Raw genomic sequence first — 18035 nt, 5'->3', positions numbered from 1 at the left:
GATTTTTTCTTGGTTTTAATACCTACAAGAAATGGTTTATGTAACTAAATTTTATACTATTTTCTTTGTAGTCATTCTCTTTCTCTGTGGTTATAAAATTTTAGATATTTTTTTTAGTACTTTCATCGACAGTGAGTACTTTTTTAAAGCGAGTAATTAATCTTTTTTTCATATAAGATTATGTGTAAAGTTAAAAGTATAAGTATGAAATTTAAGAGGTTTAAGTTTTAACGTACAATTAAATTTTTATAAGCACGTCATATTTATTCATATTTTGAAATAAACCAACCCAAAGACTGATTCAGATAAATTTTTTCATCTTAATTTTAAAACTTTTAAGACAACTAGTATTTGATATTAAGATCAGATTAAACGATAAATTTGAATTAATAATTAGATTTACAAAATATTTTGCGTAATATGTTACTTGTGCGCTCAGAGAACAATAGCACAGAGGCAAAAATATTTACAAGTATACAATTTTCGGGATGTATTCGCCGAACTTCAGCAACTGATTCAGACACCAAAATAAGTAAAAGCTATTTTGATACATCTATTTTGATTTGTTTTCCTTCTGGACGCCATATTGTGATTTTCAACAGAAAAAAAAATATTTTTCTGGAACGGGTAAACTTATTTTGATTAAATTTGGTAAATCTAAGACTTCTTTCTATTCTACAAAATAACAAATTTTTAAAATGTTACTGCAGGTTTAATTATCCGCAATAACTCGATTCTTTGTCAACGAATTTTTACAAATGAGATGTCACTTTGTTCAAAATAAAATGCTTAATAATTTTTGTAATAAGTAAAAATTTAATCAAACAAATAATTACAAAGATAATGAAGATTAAAAAATTTTGAAATTTTTGAAGGTAACGTTTTCAGACTTTTTTTATTCTATAGAATAACAATAAGTCTTAGATTTGCATGTTTAACCTACTGGGATGGTCTAGTGGTGTACGCGTCTTCCCAAATTTCCTGATTTGGAAGTCGAGAGTTCCAGCGTTCAAGTCATTGTAAAGGCAGACTTTTTTTATTCTATAGAATAACAATAAGTCTTAGATTTGCATGTTTAACCTACTGGGATGGTCTAGTGGTGTACGCGTCTTCCCAAATTTCCTGATTTGGAAGTCGAGAGTTCCAGCGTTCAAGTCATTGTAAAGGCAGTTACTTTTATACGGATTTGAATACTAGGTCATGAATACCGGTGTTCTTTGGTGGTTGGGTTTCAATTAACCATACATCTCAGGAATGGTCGAACTGAGAATGTACAAGACTACACTTCATTTACACTTATGCATATCATTCTCATTCATCTTCTTAAATTATACCTGAACGGTAATTCCCGGAGGCTAAACAAGTAAAAAAAAAAAAAAATATTTGCATAAAAGTAGGTTTACCCGTTCCTAAAAATAATTTTTTTGTTAAAAATTACAAAATGGTGTCCAAAAGGAAAAAAAACAAAATAGGACTTATGTCGATGTGAACTTTGTTGCTCATTTTGGTGTCCTGCATCAGTTTCTAAAGTTCTGCGAAAACGTCGCTAAACACTCGTATATATTATACATATTTTACACATACATTTTTACACATGACTCTTTGACTCAATTATATTTATATAATTGATATTTGATTATACACTTAACTGGTTCATATTGTTTTACTTAGCATTGAACTATTTCATTATACGTTCTCGAATAACTTTCTTTGGACTGGAAGGTGAACAAACACACGCGCGCACGCTCACACACAAACATACATACATACAATTTACGTTTCGTAAACCCTTACTAATTTTTAAAAAAACTTACACAAAGATTTTTAAAATGTTGAATATAGTGCAAAATAATGGAGTTCATATATTACACTTCAAAAATGAAGAAGCTGTAGCATCTCCTTAACGGAACAGTGGTAATTCCTATATTTTAAAAGCAATTTATACCCGAGTTACAGTTCAATTAACATAAATACATTCCCAAAATGAGAATCAATTTTGTTCAAAGGAAAATCTTTCATTCTATAAACATAACTTCAGTTTCTTTCGTCATACAACCCGCACTGATTTCCAAACCTTTGTTTTTTTGACTCGAACAATATTTACTATTCGCAATTTAAGTACCTCAATCGTTTCAGATGAATAAATTGTATTTTTAAAATACCCCAACAAGAAAGAATGAAATGGAGTTAAATATTAAAAGCATGGAAGTTCTGGATCAATTTTCCCGATCCGATTGTCACCAAATTTTCCTTCAGTGTATTATAATATAGATGGCGATACGGGATTGTTACTCCCCCCAATATAAAAATTAAATTGAGATCGATTGATTATTCTAGAATTGGTCACACTTCTTCAAGCAGATGCTTTAATATTCATTGATATGCCTTAAATTGATTGGAGAATTAGAAATTTAATAACCGTTCAATGGCAAAAGAAATAAATGATTCCCGCCGTAAGTAACTCCCTCCACAACTAAGAATTGGCGGGAAAAAACAAAAAGTTTGATTGCTTGTTCGGCTCCCCGCCTGACAGCCCGACGCAGCTCGACGGGCTCGCAACAGAGTCGGAAGTTACGAGCTGACGATTTACTAGCGCCCGCGCGCGAGTAGGCGACTGCGTAGCCGGCGGCGCGGCTACAGCTTAGTAAAATTTTCTACGAACGTAAGTTCGTAATCGAAATCGATATTTATTATTAGTCTATTGGTTGTGGAAGTTACGGAACACTGTTTTTTAAACTGTTATTAGGAATTTTGTTTATTAATTTACCATTACTTTTGCAAAAGAATGTCGCTAATTTAATTATGTAACTAATGTGTAAATTTATCAATATTTAATACCTTGACTTTTAAAGCTATAATAAGTTTTAATAAAGAAATCTCAAATTCTCTCATTCGCTTGTTTTATTCTGAAAATATTGTTTTTATGATATAATTAATTGAATCCTAATGCACACTTACGATTAGAATTATCGGAACTATAATTATGTTTTACATCAATAATTTTGCTCTCATTAAGACGATTAAAATGATGTATAACCGGATATAGTTCTTTTTAAAATACGAATATATAAGTTAACCCGACCCTACCATCCCATTCCGATCCTATGGGAACGGGTTAGTGTCCACTGTTTAGAAACAGTGTAAAATATTTGTTCCAAAAAAATATAATTTTTCCGCTATATTAAAATTTTAAGAATCTGTAAACGTAATATTTTATTACGAATTACTGAATTCTTGCGGTAATTTAACTTAGTCTTTTATCGTAATAATTATGAGATATATATTATTAATTTATTAAAATATGTAAAAGCAAACTTCAGATTATCGATTATTTATTACTAAATATTCAGAGACCATAATTTAATGTACTATCTAGCTGTCTTTTGTATAGTAGGTTACAACTAATAATAATTGATTAACACCTTTTCTCTGACCTAAATTATACAAATTTAATCAAGTCCTTCAACCTTCGTGATTTATATATTAAACGTCGAATTATTCAGGTTCTAGATAAAATTATAGATACAAAATTAAATTGTTGAAATTCACCAAAAAAAATCAATGTTAAAATCAATTTTTAACAGACTTTAATAAAAGAGGTTTTCAACAATTCGACCCGTACTTATTTTATTATATTTATTTAAGCCTTACGTTTTACTAAATACTTCATTTTCAATGATTATTTTATTTTCCCGTCTAGATAGCGCTATAGCAGATCTACAGCTCTAGAACGGAAAGTATTGTAAACGGTTCAATTTGGGCATATGCGGTTTTCACCGGATCTTCACGTTTTGACACCTAAGGAACCCAAAAAACCGGATGGACATTTTCCGGATATTAATGTTACGTGTATATTTTCGGTGTCGGCCTCTAAATCACCTATCGGTCCAAAACTACTGGACCGATCTTGACAAAAATTAGTCGGATTACTTCTATATATGGGGAATTGATGCCGTTAAATTTTGAACTTAAAAGGTCAACGGAGTAAGGCTGTAGAGCAAGGTCTCAGTATTCAGAGATTTCACCTAATTAAGGTCATATTTTCCTTAGGCTTATTTGTTAACAATTAAAAAATAACAATATTTACAAAAAATTGTTTTGCAAAATCGCACTCTCACCCCAAAAAAATGCTAGTAAACTACTGCTATGTTGTGACGTCACAGGTGAGCGGTAGAATTAAGTAAATTAATAATATTTAAAATATAAAAAAGTAACTCGGTTTGGTCGGATTTCGAACTCGGTACTTGGTGTGTTAAGCCTCGCGGCTACACCCGTACCGATCGTATATGCAATATGTTTTCTATGTAAGTTGTGAAATTATATTAGTTTAGTTAGTGTCGACTGTCCCCCTAGTATCGCCATACCCGTCCGAATTAAATACGGTATGAGCGTGTGCTTTAGTTTCAATCATTGAATTAAATACGTGTAAATTAAAAAGTATTATATTTAAATAGAATGATTAATATTTTAAATTAGGTTCTGTGTGTAAGCCGTGCATCAGTAACTACCCACTTTTTTTTATTTTATAAAACAAAAAAACATATTTTTAATGAAAGATTATACGATCCACACAGGTGATTTTAAGATATTTCTGTATTTTTTGTCGTCATTAGTAGTTATTACTAGATTGTGATTGTATATGTACCGATGTTAATTCTCATATTTAATTTATTTTCATCCAAAACTTAAAAAAAAAAATTATTTTGAAATACGCGTGAAAGTTCCTTAATTAATTAAAATGTAGATTTTAAAATTGATTTGGACTTTGTATTTTTTATAAATATATTTGCATAAACTTGTATTCATCGATAAAAGAAACACTAAATACTTATTTCCACATCCTCTAAAGTTCATATCTTTAACATTGTCCCTCTAAAATGTTATTTATTTTTATCACGATATAGGTTTTCCCTTTTGGGTCTATTGCACACAAAACAACATTTCTTTTCACACGGGTAGTTTGTTTTGCAGGTCTCCCCTTACAGAAAAATAAAAATTTCATCTTTAAAACACACTCAAAGGTAAAAATTAAAACATTTTTCTTCATTAAATTTTTAAATTTATGCTAAATTAAAAATATTAAGTGGTTGATAGTTGTTTACTTTTAATGTGGGGCTTACTTAAAATAGTTGGAGTTTAAAAAGTAATAATAAATATTCATGTTTTTAGTAGTTGTTTATTAAAAACAAAAAGGAAATTTTTTTTAAAGAATGATACCTGAAATATGGGAACAAATTATTTTTAAGGTTTTACAAACAAAATTATTATGAATTTTTAAAAGAAAAATCAGTAAATATTTTTTACTTTTACTTTTTTTTAATTTAAATAAAAACTCGTCAGTAAACTAAATTTTGTCGCGGATTTATAAAATATAACAAAATGTTTTCTGATAAGAATTACTGTATGTAACCACCACAACTTTAAAGGGTCTTCCTTATACTCAATCCGTTACCATTAATAGCAGTAGTTTTCAAATCTGGTACAAAATTGTTATTACTTGGTTTTTTACCCCGCTTCATAAATAATATGATACTGAAATTTCCCTTGCCTTACCTTAAAAATTCCCTTTAATTAACGGTGCCAATTGCTGATTATAGTTTTTAACGATATTTACCGATAATTTTTTTTAATTGATGATGCAAAATAATTCTCAAAAAATGTACAAAATTAGCCGCAATACGAATTATTATTGCCTCGCTGATTAAAAGGATTTGTGATTCCTCATTAAAACTCACTCGCTATAAACCATTTAATGGTTTATATAGAGTGGTTTTGTGTATTCAAATAGTGCTGCGTTAATGAATAGAATACGTTCTTGGTGATTTACATTAGTGAGTTTTGACTTCAAAAAAATATATGCTTAAAATACCGATTTCCCCACTAAAATCACGGTTTGTCCGTACCTTAAATAAATGAATTAAACTGATGTCTCTCGAACCCCAGATACTATAAATGAGTCACAAACAGACGCATGTAAAAATTATCATCGACAACTTACTTATTCTTTTTCTAGGTGAAATAGTCAAACTGAAAACAGAATAATTTTAAATACTCTAAACTGAGCGCACAGTGTATTGCAATTTATTTCGAAAAAAATTGAACGCGTGGTATGATTCGCTTAATGACGCAATAGTGATTTTATAACCACGCCCTGTGCGATAAAAATTTCAAATACCCGATGTAAATTTTTGTTACCCTAGAAAATTTACTTCAGTCTTTACAAAATATTTTAGATTAAATATTTTCCCTGAACCCATTAAAATCATACTTATCTACATTTATTAAGAAAATAAACTTTTGTCTCATTTTATACAGAAACGTTTTAGAGAGAAACGAATTTAAATTAATACAATATGATGATGTTACATTAATAAAATATATAACCTTGTTATAACTTAATCCTACATAGCTCAAAAAACATTCTACCGTTGTCTAAATGATGAATCAACACTAATTCTGTTTAGGTTCTACTAGAGTGAGATAGTTTTATAAAGAGTGGTACAGTTGCATGTAATATATATTGCAAGTGTTACTGGCATGTATACGATAGTATTACACATCACAGACTACCAAAATTATTGTAATAAATAATTTTGTGTATTCAGATACAGTGCTGCGTTACTGAATAGAATACGTCCTTTTTTATTCATGCTAAGAGGTATTACTTTTTATTTAGTTGAATTAATGATTAATAATAAATTGTAACTTATAATTATTTCACGATAACAGTATATGTTATTTATAATGGAACGATTTTATAAGTGTAAGGTTATAAAGTGTTTACTTTCAAAAGTAAAATAAACAAACCCGTATAAAATCCAGTATTAATTAAAAATAAATAACATGTTACTGAAAATAACGAAACAGTATTGCGTAATAAGTAATTAAATTACGAAAAATTAGTGAATATGATAATAATAGTATTATTATTACATGAAAGACATGTAAGAAATTCTGTTCTATCTTATTATTTAATTATTAAAATTGCGTTTATTAATATTATTGTTGTATTCTGTTTGGTTATTATTATATGAAAGACATCATGTAAAAAATTCTATTGTTGCGGTCTATTTATCCCACGAAGATATTGTACTAATATAAAGAAGTTTAGTTCACTAAGCAGTAGTTTGCCAGCTGGCTTTGCCACAAAGTTAAAAAGCACGCTCTGTTTACCAAATAATTATTCTATAAAATGCTCTCAATTACTAAGTAACCCCCCTAATAAAATTTTAAGTACTACATTCCTTAATACATAGTCACCTAAAAAGACTGGATCAGATTAAGTAATCGATAAATTAATATATCTCTTTCAATCGTGAAATCGAGTGCAATATTACGCATGTTGTCTCTATTTAAATATTCCGCTTATAACTGTATAATTTAATGTTGTAATCTGTTCCGACTGCAACAATTGTAGGTGACCTCACACTGTTCCATAAATCCTTCCGTAAACTGCATAACCGTTCTTGTATATAATGAGAAATCTTTGTCGGACTTAATAGAGAAAGCGAAGAGTTACATGTTTTTCCGTCGCGTACTTCGCCGAGCCAAATATACGGTTGCATATCGTTATATCAAGCTCACCTAAATAGATATGGTATTTAGCCGTACTAGTGTCACCTTCACTCTGTTTTTGGTGTTTTTTTTTTTCTTAATTCTGTGACGTATGACTAATATGTGTTATAGTGATAAGAAAACGTAGGACAGATAATGTAAAACAAAAATTAATATACCCTTCGTTTTGTGGAACATGAGTTGAGACATCGTTTATCTGAATTAGGATAATTAGGGGATAAATTTCTTTAACGAATTAATAAATGTATTCAACAGCTAGCCGAGTAATAATTGCTTCGCCATTGACACCACATATTATTTCAGTTGTTTTGGAGTGCTACAGGAAAAAAATATGCATAAAATTGAACTCAAACATCTTTAAAGGGATTACCAGCTAAATTATTAAACGAAGTCTTTTCAGAAAATAACCGAACGTTACTTTTTTAATCTTTATTATTATTTTTACAACTTACTGGTCCTTGACCTCTTCAAAGTGCTCCCCTTCCCTAATCACGCACGTTTCTCAGCGGTGTTTCCACTTCACGAAGCAATCGTGATGAATTTGCTTTAATGTCATCAATAGTCTCAAAACGGCTTCCTTCCATCACCGATTTTAAATTCGGAAATAAGAAAAACTCGCAAGAAGTTACGTCTGGCGAGTAAGTTGGCTGAGAGAGGACAGTCATCTGATTTTTGGCACAAAATCTATCGAATTGACAAAGCCGAGTGTGCGTACGCATCGTCGTGATGAAGAAACCGTGAGTTGTTTCGGCACAACTCTGGTCTCTTTTTGCGGATTTTTTCACGTAAACATTGTAAAATGCCTCGATAGTACGCACAGTTTGCTGTTTCACCTTGATGCCAGAATTCAAAATGCACGATTCCATTAAAATCATAAAAACAGAGAGCATCACTTTGTCATCGGATCGAGACTGACGTGCTTTCTTGAGGTGGAAATCCTTTGCGGATCGATTGTGGTGATTGAAGTTTTGTCTCGATGTTGTAGCCGTAAACCTGGCTTTCAACTTCCATTATGATCTTTTACAAGAACGTTTTAGCGTCATCGGCTTGTTCAAGAATTTGCCGACAAACATCCACTCGATGTTCTCTCTGATGTTCGGTCATCAAACGAGGAACAAACTTTGCTCCGACTAGATGCACGTTCAATTTTTCAGTCAAAATGTCACGACATGATTCGATCGAGATGCTAACCTCTTCTGCAAGTTCTCTGACAGTCGATCGGCGATTTGCACGCACCACATCATTGATTTTCTGAGCGTGGGTGTCATCAGTTAAAGTCGAAGGGCTTCCTGGTCGAGGGTCATCTTCGATCGGCTGACGACCGCTTTTAAATTGTGAAAATCATTCGTAACATTGCTTACGACCCGCATCATCATTTCCGTAGGCTTGTTTTAAAAGTTGAAACGTTTCTGTGAATGTTTTGCCCAGTTTCACGCAATGTTTTACGTTGTATAGTTGCTCCCGAAAATCGTACATTACAAAAATCGCTAACTACACTTAAACACGTTGCACTGAAATAACAATAACACGAAAATTAAACGAGTTATCAACAATCCAAGAACATGTGGTTACAGAGGAGTTAAGGTGAAACACAATGCTGCCAATCGCACATCACTAAATATCTTCGTTAGCGCGTAATTAAAAATGTTCGATTATTTTCTGAAGATACCTCGTAGTTAAAAGTTATTGATTTGCTTTTTTCGTTTAAAAATATTTGATTTGATAGTTTACAGAAGTATTTATAAAACCCATAAATAATTCTTAGACCTAGTTATGAAATTTTAACTTGAATATTAAAAAAAACCTAATTGTTGTATTTCTTTTTTTACAGCAAATTTGGCGCCATTTTCTATCGGAGTTATGACAGGATGGACATCACCGATGCAACCGCTTCTAATGTCACAAAATCCACCGGTCGGCAGCACTCCATTCACAACAGATGATATTTCATGGGTCGGATCTATAAATGCTGTCGGTGGTGTTATTGGCACATTATTTTGGGGAAAAGTTTCCGATAAACTAGGAAGAAAAAAGACCGGTTATCTTACAATATTACCTTTTATAATCAGTTGGATAATTATGTTATGCGCTCAAAATGTATATTGGATGGTAATATCTAGAATAACTATCGGAATCGGTTGTAGCGGAACGATAATTAATATTCCGATGTACGTTTCTGAAATAGCCGAAAATAAAATACGTGGAACTTTAGGTTCTTATGTTATGTTATTTCTTAACGCTGGAATTTTATTTTCGTACATCGTCGGCTCGTTTTCATCCTTTCATTTATTTGTTTCTATATGTTTATCGATTCCGCTCGTCCACTTAATATTTTTCATATGGTTACCGGAATCGCCCGTTTATCTTTACACGCACGGTAAAAAATCAGAAGCAGAAGAAAGTCTATTGTGGTTTAGAGGCGGTGATTCGGTTACTACAGCAAAAGAGATGGCCTTAATGGAATCGAGAACGGCAAGGCCGAACGTTTCTGTATTTTCATTATTTAACTCTAAAGGAACGGTTAAGGCTTTTATAGTAGGTGCCAGTTTATTGCTCGGACAACAGTTTTGTGGAATAATGTCGATTATAACTTACACCGTATCTATATTCCAAGAATCAGGTAGTACGTTGACACCGCACGCTTCAGCGATAGTAGTCGGATCTTTACAGTTTTGTTCCGCTTGGGTTTCTACCGTATTAGTAGATAAGACCGGAAGAAAGTTCCTTCTATCTTTTTCGTTTATTTTAATGGCGTTATCGTCGGCCGTATTAGGGACGTATTTTTTTATAAAATCACAATCGGTCGACGTTACAAATTGGACTTTCGTACCGATAATATCTTTATCGTTACACGTTATAGCGTACGCTATCGGTGCCGGTCCTGTACCTATAATAGTTATGGCCGAAACATTTTCTCCAGAAATAAGAGGTGTCGGTATATCGAGTTGTCAATTCCTCGGTCTTTTATTTTCATTTATTACTGTAAAATTATTTCCTACATTGACGTCGCTTTTAGGCGATTACGGTGCATTTTGGTTTTTTGGTATTTGTTGCGTTATATGTACAATTTTTACTATTCTTGTAGTACCGGAAACAAAAGGTCGTACGATGGAAAATATTTTACAACAACTTAATGGTGAAATACCGTGTGAAAAAACCGGTGAAGATACAGATTTGTGTAATTCGAATAAAGTTCAAATCGTCAAAACGATATCAAATAAACATTAGTGTAACTTTAAGACTGATTTAGGCTAACATATTTTTTAAAATACTGTGATGATTTTTTTATACTATCGGTAGTTTTATATACTATTTTAAAAATTTTATTACTTTAAAAAATGTATACTCCAATTAATTAATTGATGTCATCATCATTTTGTAAAAAAAAAAATTAAATTAAAAATAAATAGGGTACCTTTAATTAAAATATTTTTTTTAAATTACAGCCGGCAGATAGGATATATTTCAGCAGATGTAAAAAAATGTACGATTTCAGTACAAAAATATTAATATTTCCAGGTATTAAGGAAATACCTGATCTTAAGGTATCCCAATACCGATACTGATGGATACAAAGGATAAGATATTTGGCGTAACTGATGGTACGCCCAATGCCGTAACTGATAAAGGATGGTAGGCCCAATACCGCCTTTGACATGAAGCTTAAAAACTCGATTCATAATAATCGTAAAAAAAAATCAAGGTTACCTATTTTACTTATCATTACTTTTTCTGATAATCTATATTTTCATTTTATGGCTGGAATTTTTTTTTTGAAAAAAAAAATTAATTAAGAAATAAACTTTTTATTACTTGTCAGCTTGTGATTAATGCTGTGTGAAACTAAGAAAAAACTAAAAACATGTCAAATTGTCTAATAAGAATCTTTTTTTAATATTTCCAAAAAAATATGGCTATGTGTGGCTTGGATTAACGATGTTTTAATTATATATGTCTTTTAATCAGTAATAATATGATCGTTTTAATAAACTAAATAAAAAATTAATTAATTTTTTTTTAATTATATGGACATGAATTGAGTGGTTGATTGTAAATTAAAATGTAATCAAATATTTCACGCCACTGCAGAACAAGTACAGTAGTAATTCTCGTAAAATGATGAGACGGAGATTTGCCTTATGTGAAAAATTGCGCAGCAGTAGTTCTAAAGATTATCAATAACGTGGTTGTTAAAAGTAATTTTTTCTACAGCAGATAATGTGCTAATTATTTTTTTAAATTTCAAATACATTTCGTCTCAAAGAAAAATTTAGAGTAATTTTTAATTACTCTAATATGTACATATATATATATATATATATATATATTTTTTTTTTTGTCTTCAGTCATTTGACTGGTTTGATGCAGCTCTCCAAGATTCCCTATCCAGTGCTAGTCGTTTCATTTCAGTATACCCTCTACATCCTACATCCCTAACAATTTGTTTTACATATTCCAAACGTGACCTGCCTACACAATTTTTTCCTTCTACCTGTCCTTCCAATATTAAAGCGACTATTCCAGGATGCCTTAGTATGTGGCCTATAAGTCTGTCTCTTCTTTTAACTATATTTTTCCAAATGCTTTTTTCTTCATTTATTTGCCGCAATACCTCTTCATTTGTCACTTTATTCACCCGTCTGATTTTTAACATTCTCCTATAGCACCGCATTTCAAAAGCTTCTAATCTTTTCTTCTCAGATACTCCGATCGTCCAAGTTTCACTTCCATATAAAGCGACACTCCAAACATACACTTTCAAAAATCTTTTCCCGACATTTAAATTAATTTTTGATGTAAACAAATTATATTTCTTACTGAAGGCTCGTTTAGCTTGTGCTATTTGGCATTTTATATCGCTCCTGCTTCGTCCATCTTTAGTAATTCTACTTCCCAAATAACAAAATTCTTCTACCTCCATAATCTTTTCTCCTCCTATTTTCACATTCAGCAGTCCATCTTTGTTATTTCTACTACATTTCATTACTTTTGTTTTGTTCTTGTTTATTTTCATGCGATAGTTCTTGCGTAGGACTTCATCTATGCCGTTCATTGTTTCTTCTAAATCCTTTTTACTCTCGACTAGAATTACTATATCATCAGCAAATCGTAGCACCTTGTACTACTAGCATTGTACATCACTAGCATTCTTATATTTTCTACGTTCATCCATCAGCTGCAATATATCGTCTGAAACCCAAGGTTTTCTACCAGTTCTCTTTATTCCGCCTAAGTTTGCTTGTGCTGATTTAAGAATTTCCTTTTTAACATTCTCCCATTCTTCTTCTATATTTTCTACCTTATCTTTTTTACTCAGACCTCTTGCGATGTCCTCCTCAAAAATCTTCTTTACCTCCTCTTCCTCAAGCTTCTCTAAATTCCACCGATTCATCTGACACCTTTTCTTCAGGTTTTTAAACGCCGATCTACATTTCATTATCACCAAATTATGGTCGCTATCAATGTCTGCTCCAGGGTAAGTTTTGCAGTCAACATATGTATATATTTAACTAGCACATTAACTACTATTGCAGAGAAAATTCCTTATATATATTACTAGCTCCCCGTCACAGCTTCGCCCGCGCTATATGGTTACTTGCGTTTTCCGTAGCGGTCAATCTTTTTATTTTGTTTTTTTAGTCAACTAACCGGAGGCAGGTGCACCAATTCACACGTGTTGGTTGAGCCACAGCGCCGTATATCTTCGCACCCGTTAAAAAAAAAAATCGAAATTCAAAAAACTCAAAAATGGTTTTTAAATACTTATCTGAAGAGTATTTTCAAATCAAAAACTACTTAATATCTCGTTCAATACAGTACGGATTACGAAAATTTACAATAACTGTTCAAAATTGTTTTACCTTTCATCACCATCTTTCAAGATCGAATTACAAAAATCTACAAATTGGTTTATTCAAATTAAGATCACACTTCACCAATAATCAGGTTGATTTCTTCGTTTGTAGAAGAATGAAATAATTATAACTTAAATAACTGCAAACAACTGAAAACCATTGATCTGCAAATTAGTTTCCCCAAATTGAGCTAAGATAATAAGAAAAGATTAGTTATTAGATAGTTCTGTGGATATATTTTTTATGCGCGTTTTACACAAGTATTAAGTCAAGTTAGTTAAAGAATAAACAAAAAGACTAATTATTGCTATAAATTCTTATTCAATTTCTCGACGGAAATGTTCAGTAATGAAACAAAACTGTATAAATTTAAGATTAATCAGTAAGTTTTTGATTTATGTAGCATACAAAAATAAAATTGGTTGTGAATTATTAGTAAAATGATTGGGTTACAAATATTGTATACCGCGCCAAGTACAGCAGACAAAGTTTGTGCCAATTGTCACGACGACACCTATGCAACTCGATTCCTGCCAATCCTGCTCCTCATATTTTTAAGTAGTAAATTGTCTTGTACAAATAAATTTTTCTTTCCTTTCTAGACGAATTTTAATAGTTAAGATAATCCATCAGACTATTGTAATTTCAGATTATTATAATTATAAATAATATAATAATTAAAGAAAAATTGTATATACTTAATATTGAAATCGAATCTCTATATTCAAATATTGTAATATCCAAGTACCTGAGAATTATTTTTAACTAAAGCTATAAGATCTGTAGTACTCATAAATAAAACAAACATTATTTTGAAATGTTATTTTCGTAAAAATACTTTATAAATACTAACATTTATTAGTAGTTAATGTTATTAGCATATAAATTGAAATTAAAATAATTTTGCTAATAGTTATTTTTTTATATTGTTTATTATTATAATTTAATTATAAGATTTAATTTTAAGTTTAATTAGCGATATTTTGTTAATATATAACTACTTCGTTCAATTCAATTTTTGATTATTTCATTTTCTACTATCCTAATTTAATTTTTGTCACCTTTTTTTAACACACCTTTTTTTGTAATCAAAATTAGGATTTTATTAATTTTTTTTTTTTTTGTTTAGCTTATAAGATTTCCTCTACTGAGTTCTTTACATCGTTATTACTAATTATTGTTACGTTTATATGAAAAGGGTACACCCTTTTAATGAATAACTATAAGAATTTAAAATAAATACAAGTTAAATTTCGTTATTAAAATTTTTAACAAATTTAAAACTTTCATATTAGATTATGAAAGTATGGAGTAAAAATTAATAAATATTCCTTTTTTATATATATGATTCCTGATTTCGTTTGTTAAATTTTTTTAGGGAAGGATGAAAGGATAAATTGAACTCTTCGTATATTAAGAGAAAATATTTTTTTACGTGCAGAAAGTTGTATTAAATCTTTCTAGAAAATAAACGGCAAGAAATATCCGACCAAATGTCTCTGTTATCTTAAAACCTAAACAAAATATATTGAAAGTAGAACATTTTATATGGAAAGAGAATATCTCTTAGATGTTAAACTGGAAAAATAAACAAATACTATTCGTCTGGGAAAGGAGGAACATCGCGAATGGTAAAGTATTACCATTTTCCCTAACGTGCTTCGGTTTCTTGTAGTATTCATATAATCGTCTTTAAATTCCTTCTAATCTTATAAAAAGTAGTAAATTTTAACGTGAATCTAATTTTTAAACGATTCAACCTTTAAAAGATCTAACTTTATTAAAGGTAATTTTATTTTATTACAGATCTTATTTTATTAAAATAAAGCCGTTGATTTCTCGTTCTAACCGTGATAATTGTTGAACCAGTCGTAAAAAGCAATGAAATTTCCTATTTACATTCTTGATATTGCACAATTAAAAAGGAACTAGTGAAGCGATAGAATAATCTGAACTCTAATATTGTGATTAATATGCGATCTAATAAGTCACACTGCGAAAACTTTTCGGCCGTAAATAATTTCTGTATCCGTACTGTAAATAAAGTGTAGTAGATACGATCGGATTTATTTTCTTTTAAAATATTATTTCAAATCTCAACATAAAAGGATTTTCCTCCAGTTGTATATTCTACACGACTTTTTTTTTCCGACACCGGTCACTATAGGATCACATAGAATAGTTAACGTCTGGCTGATTCTCCAATACTCCGTTCTTTAAGTTTCCAATATTCCTTCACTCTTTCACTGTGCCACTTCCTCCTTTCTTCTCACCACTTTAAGTCCTGTCTAATTTACTTGAGTCATTTAGATTCGTCTTGTCACTATTATACTTGTCAAAAATTCTCTTCGTAAGCCTATTTGAATCCATTCTTGTCAGATATCTCTAGAATGCTATTCTATAGTAGATATCTCTGTGATTCTATTCATGTAGAATCACATGGATTCTATCCATGTGATTCTATCCCCATTCTTCCTTAATTTATTGCATGACTTTATTTTACATTTTTGAAGGTCGTCTTACTCTTTTTCTTTATACGTAATGTAGAATCATAAAAATGCTCCGGTCATGATAGACGCTTCGTTAGGAGAAGATTTTGGATCCTTCTAATGTTAGTTACATATTACCAAATTTCAATTTAATAAAGTTTTCATCAGAAATTGAAGATTTTCTTATATTCATCACCCAAACAAAGATTAATTGAAATTTTTAAAATAAAAAATTAAATAACTGGAATTTTTGATAAAATTTATATCTACATTCCTTGTTAGTTAAAATGGTCATACAAACCTGACATTAAATCATTCCGGAAAATTTATTCTTTCCTTTGATAATATTACTTGCGCTTCAAAAAAAATTAAACAAAAATTTGTTGGTGGAAGTTCTACTTTAGAGGAATAAGAAAAAATTTTCTTGTAACTTCTCAACAAAAAAAAAATCAGGTCCGAGTTTTGTCAGAAATGTTCATTTCTGATAATTCATACTCTGCTGGCATAAAACGTTTCAAGTAGCCCAAAGACCTCATTTTTCTAACGGTTAATTTTTTCATACAGAATTAAAATAATATCTTTAAATTAGAAATAAGGAAGGCAGTCTGGTTTATACATGAAAAATTGCTTCCATGGAAGCACAATAATGTTTATTGCAGTTGAACTGCATTAAGTTAAAACAAATAATGCTTCTAAAGTTACAATTACTGTTAATAAAAATTTATAAAATAATTATTTAAAAGTAACTAATGACTATTCTTAATGGACATTGATTATTACGGAAGTCTCTAGATACCTTTTACTCGATGTCCGTTGGCAAGTCCGTTGGTTACGTTCCTTTTTCGTGTAAATGAGTACACTCGGTGAAATCGGTACGTTTCTGGACCTTATTGTTTGTTAATTGAACCGGGCAACTAATCGGTGACCCGGAGACAGTATAAAAGACCAATTTAATACAAAATAACTAATCCAGCCTTTCCTAGAAAAGTCTACCTTTAGGTCTGTCAACGGAAGTCAAGCGCTAACTTTTTATTCTATTCAAAACAAGTGAGTTACAAAAATTTTTTAATCTAAAATTTTATATAATCTCAAACAGAATAGTATTAAGCAAAATTAATCACTGCGTGTAAACATTAAAAGCTAATTTTTTTAATCTTTCTTTATGCTTATGTCAAAAAATGACCATATTTATGTTTAATTAAAATCAGTAAAGTAAAAAAAAAATGGAAGAAATATACTAACCCAGAATTATCTACTCAGGTAGTAAATTTGTAGATAGATATTTATAGTTACTTAATAAAGTAGTATTTAATTTTAACTTTTGTGTGTTTGCTTGCGTTTGTTTATGTACTTTTTATTAAACACATACGTTAAGCGTTGTGTTTATAAACTTGTATGAGTTGGAGAATACGTATGTATAAATAAAGTCCATTCCACTTATGTTTAGAACTGATGTAAACAAATATTCAATAATTTGGAGGCTTTGACCTTGAACTCACTAAAAATTATTAATGCGGCACATCCGAATATTATTAAATTATATATATGTTACCGAAAATGACCGAGATGTAGACACTGTTGACATTGCCTGTTGTTTTAGGTAACGTTATCATTGCCTCGTCAACATCGACAATGTCGAGCAGATTTAGACAATGTCCATACTTAATGTCACAAGGGTAATTATATACAATTATGGACTACCATATTTTGATGAAATTTGGAATATACCTTATTTAAAACTAAGTAGTTCGTTACAACTAAAATTTTATCGGAAACGCCTTTCACGCGAGTAATGTTACTTAGTACCATCATCAAATGTTTCGTATTTCAATACTGTACTATTGTAATATACATTATTTTCGGAATAAATAATTGGTTATTATATACAATTATGGACTCAGTCTAATAACTGGCCAATTTAATATTCAAGGTTAATGGACACATTAGCGGGGGAATCGAGCTTTAGGTTATTTGGTTAGGTTATATTGATATAACTAATTGTATATTATGTAGTACAATACACAGGATTGTTTTTTATCTAACCTTAATCTTGACTTTGACCTAAACTTAACTAAATTCAAATTTCACTAAAACAAAGTTATTTACTTCGTAAATA

At 30.3% G+C, this 18035-nt stretch overlaps 1 protein-coding gene across 1 annotated transcript in view; it reads left to right on the top strand.

Moving 5' to 3' along the window:
• Window positions 1–14440, top strand: part of LOC142326398 (facilitated trehalose transporter Tret1-like) — a 116419-nt gene extending 101979 nt beyond the window's left edge. Inside the window, exon 2 of the mRNA XM_075368874.1 lies at window positions 9407–14440. Coding sequence (XP_075224989.1) covers window positions 9407–10803 — 1397 coding nt within the window. The 3' untranslated portion in view covers window positions 10804–14440. The remainder of the gene's footprint in view (window positions 1–9406) is intronic.
• The last annotated feature ends 3595 nt before the right edge of the window (window positions 14441–18035 follow it).

The sequence above is a fragment of the Lycorma delicatula genome, chromosome 6 (assembly GCF_047948215.1).
Source record: "Lycorma delicatula isolate Av1 chromosome 6, ASM4794821v1, whole genome shotgun sequence".
Lineage (NCBI taxonomy): Eukaryota > Metazoa > Arthropoda > Insecta > Hemiptera > Fulgoridae > Lycorma > Lycorma delicatula.
This window is presented reverse-complemented; position numbering and strand designations above follow the sequence as displayed.